Genomic DNA, 5879 nt, shown 5'->3' on the forward strand with positions numbered 1-5879 from the left:
GTCAGTGCATTAAGTCAACTGTTTTTGACTTAATGCACTGACCGGTGTGACTGTCACATGTCACACAGAACCCATTTCCAAGTAGTATAGCTTTGCTGGGAAAAAAAAAAGACCAAATACAGTGACTGTCCCAAATAAATTTTGTGTTTAGAATATCTGGCCCATATTTACGGAGGACTGAAACTAACATACTTAGAAATAAATGCACCAGACCTTCCTGAGTTTACTTGTGATAACTTCATTTATACTTATTTCATTTTTTGAAAACTATGATTGTTGTAGTGTTGATGTTTATTTATGATTAGAAGGAGTAAACTGAAGTCAAATGTAATTCATGAATGGCTGTAATTTATTTTCTGACATCTGTTTACTTCTGACAGATTTGAAGAATACCAGATGAATAAGAGGATCACAAATGAACCTCAACAGCCTTCCATATCACAATTTCTGGACACTCGTGCTGGGCAGTACAGTATGAATCATCCACAGCAGAAAGCCATTACAAATGCCTTACTACGTGACTTAATTATTGGTTACAATCTGCCCCTGTCTATTGTGGAAAACAAGAGTTTTCGACACTTTCTGACAGTAGTCGACAGCAAATACAGCCCAATATGTCGCAGAACAATGACATCAAAAATAGAAGGTCTTGCTGCTGAGAAACATTTGATGTTAAAAACCCAGCTGAGCCAGACTGATCATGTTTCAGTGACAGTGGACATTTGGTCAGACCGAAAGATGAGGGGTTTCCTTGGCATCACTGTGCACTGGATACAAAAAGAAATTGAGAAGCTCGAGGTAAAATCAAAACTGTTGGCCTTTGAGCGCTTCAAAGGCTCGCACACAGGTGAAAGAATCTGTGAAAAGTTTGAAGCTGTATGTGATGAATACAACATCAAAGATAAGCTAGATTACATTATAAGTGACAATGCTGCCAATATGCGAAAAGCATTCACTGTATGCTTTCCCACTGACCAAGGTGAGGAACCTGATGATAATCATCATCTTGACGACCCAGAGCTCTGGCATGACTTACCCTTGGAAGATCAGGAAACAGTCGGTGCTTCTTTGGGAAAGAAACATCGCCTGCAATGCTTTGCTCACACACTTCAGCTGGTGGTGAGAGATGGCCTGACAGAGACCAAAGTGGCATCTCCTGCCCTTTCAAAGCTATCTAAGCTCAGCTCACTACTGCACACAAGCACAACATTGAAAGATGTGTTTGAAGCTGAATTTGGTGAACGGAAAAGCATCCCTGCTTCTGTAATCACAAGATGGAATTCAACAGTGAGACAAGTGAAGGCAGTTCTTCAATGTGAACATCTAAAACTCTGTGCTATTCTTGAAAAGGCCGGGCACAAGAAGTTGTTATTCACAATACGAGAGTGGAACTTGTTGAAGGAGATGGTGGACATCTTGAAACCGTTTGAAGAAGCAACTGATTTGACACAAGGTGAGAAAATAGTCACGATCAGTGCTGTTGTTCCATCCGTGCTGTCNAAAGGTCACTCTGAAAACAGGATCTTCTCATGCCAGTTACATCTGGAGTCTTCTCCCAGTTCCTCCCTTTCTATGCATTTGAACAAAGACCCTAGTTGCCAGAAAGAGATTTATTTTTCACCTAGACCTTGCTCGTTTTCCTGCCTGAGTGATTCCATATCCCAAATACTAGTTTTGTTTTTCTCAAGATTTTAGTGTTTTTCTTACCTCATAGAAAATACCAAAGAATTTGACCTAGTACGTAAACAGACAGAAGTTATCTCTCCCATCCTGTTTTTCCCCATTACTTTTGTTTTTGTGAACTGCCTAGCACAGCACATCCTTTTCCTCTGATAGAAGACATTCTCTACTGAAGGCCCTTTTTCAAAACTGTTTGTGATTTTATGTAAGTTAAGAAAATCAGTTGTTATTTTAAATTGAATGATTATCAAAATATACCTAATTTAAAATCTACTCAAAATATTCATGTTCTATCCAATATTTCACATGCACCAAGGTTAACTGTTGCTAAAATTATATATATACACTCTTGTCATAGTACCCCCAAGAATTTGAAATTACTTTCACCCCTGGTTGTCATGGTAATTGATTGTCAGTTTGCAATCACCACTTTATGACTCTTTAAATGTCTTTGTCCTGGTTTGATGAATGTGTTTTTACTTACAGACTGAATGTTCAGTGTTAAAGGAGACTTCATTAAGTACAGAAGCCAAACCATCAGGACCGGCTAAAGTCACCATCACTAAAGTGTTTGACTTTGCTGGAGAGGAAGTGAGGTCAGTGTGTGAATCATGCTGCTGTTATGAGACAAATAACAGGTTCTATTTCATCCCTACTAACCGACAGAGGCGGTGCTTCAAGCACTGAATGATCATTCTTGTGCATGCACAGGTTGAGTACTAATGACAACAAAGTCACCTGTGACCTGCCGGGAACCCACGTGACTCTATATAGTCACATGGCACCCGGCGTTCAATCCCTTTTATTCTTCTCGCGCGCAGGTGTGTTGAGTACAGGCATGTGGTCAAGTGAAGCTGGTTGCTTCTGTGTGTACCACTGTTGTCCTAGCTGCTTGTTGCTGGTAGCCCTGTGACCGATTTCGGTCGGAGCTGCGAGTAAGTGTCGCCTTCCAGGGGCTGCACAAGCTGTTTACACCTTTACCAGATGTGCGGTCGCCTCTGCAACGACTAGTAAGTTTTGCTCTTTTCTCAACACTTTGATTTGCCACATTAATTGTTGTGGATCTTTTGACTCACAGGTGGTGTTTCTGCTCACGCCGAGTTGATCTTCCTTTGTTGTCGTTTTATCTGACTCACTTGTAGCATTTGTGATCGCGCTGAGTTCTTCTATAGTTTTGTTTATCTAAACTCACCAGTGGTGTTTTTGCTTGCGCTGAGTTCATCTTACTTTGTTGTTAATTATCTGACTCACCAGTGTCGTCTCTGCTCGTGCTGAGTTCATCTTTTGGTTAATTATCGGACTCGCTGGTGGCGTTTATGCTTACCCTGAGTTTGTAGCCTCTACAGGGGTTTTCCTACAACGGAGTCGCCAGTGGCGTTTTCTGCTCGTGTTGACTTCTTGTTGGTGGCGGGCTAATCACTCCTTTCAGTGGTATGATGCTGGATAATTTATGCTGCTCGACCTGTCTGGCTCTGCTTCAGCCCGACGACGGGCATGACTTGTGTCTCTCCTGTCTCGGTGTGGAACATCTCCGGGAGGCGCTGTCGGATAACGCTTGCCCCAACTGTTGCGTCATGCCCCAGTCGGTCAGACTGGATCGGTTGGCTGCACTTGAGCAGCCTTCTGACTGGGCTGGCGCTGCGCTGCATAGTCTGTTGCTGCCGGGACAGATGATGTGCAAATGGCCTACTGTGGCTACACCTTCGGTGCCAGCGAAGCGAGCCAGACGGACTGATGCATGGAAGTTGTCCACAAGAGTGGATCACCTCACTACTGAGCTGGCCCAAATGAAGGCCCTCCTCCAGTCATTTCAGGCTGATGGTGATTGCGGCGACCCTTCCCGAGAGGGATGAAACATCAGTCAATGACGACGATGTTATTTCGGTGGCGGCCTCTGGCACCCATTTCTGTGAGGTCCTTCCAGAGCTGGGCTCTGGGGCCTCTGGGTCCGACTCCATTGCCTCCCAGAAGGATACAGGGGAGTCTGTGACGGCCGCCGTTCGAACGACTCTTGCCCGTTTACAGATTGGTGTTCCTCAGGCCCACCCTGCAGCTTCCAGTGCATTCTTTAGGCGCAGTAGATCAGAGGCTGCCTTTGTGGTTCCTCCCTCGGAGGAGTATATATGGAATCTACATGCTTGCTGGTCAGACACCAAGGCACTTTCACATCTGACGACGGACGGCAGGGTTCTGGCGTCTATGCAGGAGGCGCCCACGGTTGGCTTGGGGCAGATGCCAGCGGTGGAACCGGGCATTGCCTCTCTTATTATCCCACCTGATGAGGCTTTGCGGCCCAATGCTCGTTGTCCGCGGCCTCAGTGCCGTATTACTGATGACCTTCTCTGCAAGGCGATTCTGGGTCCCGCATGGGCCGGATTGGGAACTCTCTCTCCCATCTTATGCTGTCTTCCTCCTTGGAATCTGTTCCACTGGACCACCCCACGCAAGACCTGGTTGATGCATCTCTGCAGGCCTTTGCTCTCATGACAAGGGAGCTTGGATGCACACTCTCCATCCCGGTGCATGCTCGCCGCCAGGTCTGGTTGGCGCAGTCCCCACTTACTGAGCCTTGTAGTTGAACCCTCCAGGCCCTGCCTGTAGTTCCGGGGGAACTTCTCGGCTCTGCAGTACTTGAAGCCTTGGACCGTACAGCTCAGGCCTCTCGAACACGGCAGCAGCTGGCAGGGCTTCACAGATGTGATCGCCAACCAGTTGGCACTTGGGCAGCTGCAGGTCCTTCACGGAGGTCCTCGTGCCCATCTCCTTCTTCCATTGAGCCTCAAGGTCTGGTGCCAGGTCATCTTACCTCTTTCGAGCTGCACAGTCTGGCTGGTGTCCTCCCAGGCCTTCAAAGGGCCANTTTGCCTGTCTTGACTTGAGACTTGACTTGACTTGAGGACAGAGACTTGAGACTTACTTGAGACTTGCAACACAGTGACTTGGTCACACCTCTGGCTAGAATTATTTTCACTCTTTGCTGTCAATAGCAGAGTTGACATACTTTGCTATTGAGTATGTCAATACTCAAAAGCAGTATTGACATAGCAGTATTGACTATTTTCAGAGAAATATTTTTCATATTTCTCTGAAAATATTTTCCAGAGAAAATATTTTTTCTCTGGAAAAAAGTAAGAAAAATATGTAGTTTAGTATTTGACAATGACTGATTTATAAATCAAAAGTAATTTCTCAATGACTAAAAAATAAATACAAGAAAATTATTTGTTTCTTGTCTTGAAAAGTTAAATGTACATTAAATTATGGAATTATGTAAATATATTCTTTAATAAAACACTGTAAAAATGTGCCTGTTCATCAGTGTCAATATAAAAATTATCAGAATAATTTCTATCAAATAAAAAGATTGTGCTCTTTATTCAGAAATGTCCCAAAACAATTAAATAATCACATCAAAAGTTAGAAACTCTGTCTTTAGCAATTTCTTTGATTGCCAAATATATTAATGTGTGTGAGAAAGTGCGTCAATGACAGCTATTAATTTAAAATACTTTGTAGAACGGCACTTTCTGAAGTTCGGTCCATTGTATTAGCTTACTGGCTCATATTCCACATTCAATATGGCGGACGCTGTTGCGTATCGCAGCAACTGGTCGACCCGCTCCATGACATGGCCATTTGGAGTGAAAATAGTCTCAAAATATCTGTGCGTGTGTAAAAAGATTTGTGTGTGTGTAAAATGATTTGTGCGTGTGTAAAAAGATTTGTGTGTAAAATGATTTGTGCATGTGTAAAAAGATTTGTGTGTGTGTAAAATGTTTTGTGCGTGCGTAACAGGATTTGTGCGTGTGTAAAAAGATTTGTGTGTGTAAAAATATCTGTACGTGTGTAATACTGGATTTGTAAATCTTAAAAATAAAATAAACCTTCTCCTATGCCTATACATGTTGAAAAAATACACACAAATCACCTGGTACGCACACACAAAACTGCATTTACACACAGATCCGGTTACGAGTGCACAACTATTTTTGAGACTCATTTCACGCTTCGGGGAAGCTCCAAGATTTGTGTGTAGATGGTGCGTTTACATGCTAGTAAAAGCTGGGACATCTGAGTTTTTCTCTCGTCCTCTGACGTTTCACACTGTTCTTGTACCGAAGTGGCAAATACGTTAGTTCGGTGGAAAACGTTATATCTCAGCACTTCTTTATAATATTCTAAAATTATTTATAGACATA

At 43.4% G+C, this 5879-nt stretch overlaps 1 protein-coding gene across 1 annotated transcript in view; it reads left to right on the forward strand.

The window, feature by feature from the left end:
• The window catches only part of cfdp1 (craniofacial development protein 1), a 28209-nt gene that overhangs the window by 7716 nt on the left and 14614 nt on the right, over nt 1–5879 (forward strand). Inside the window, exon 5 of the mRNA XM_007543450.2 lies at nt 2167–2276. Coding sequence (XP_007543512.1) covers nt 2167–2276 — 110 coding nt within the window. The remainder of the gene's footprint in view (nt 1–2166; nt 2277–5879) is intronic.

This window comes from Poecilia formosa, unplaced genomic scaffold, assembly GCF_000485575.1.
Source record: "Poecilia formosa unplaced genomic scaffold, Poecilia_formosa-5.1.2 Scaffold827, whole genome shotgun sequence".
Lineage (NCBI taxonomy): Eukaryota > Metazoa > Chordata > Actinopteri > Cyprinodontiformes > Poeciliidae > Poecilia > Poecilia formosa.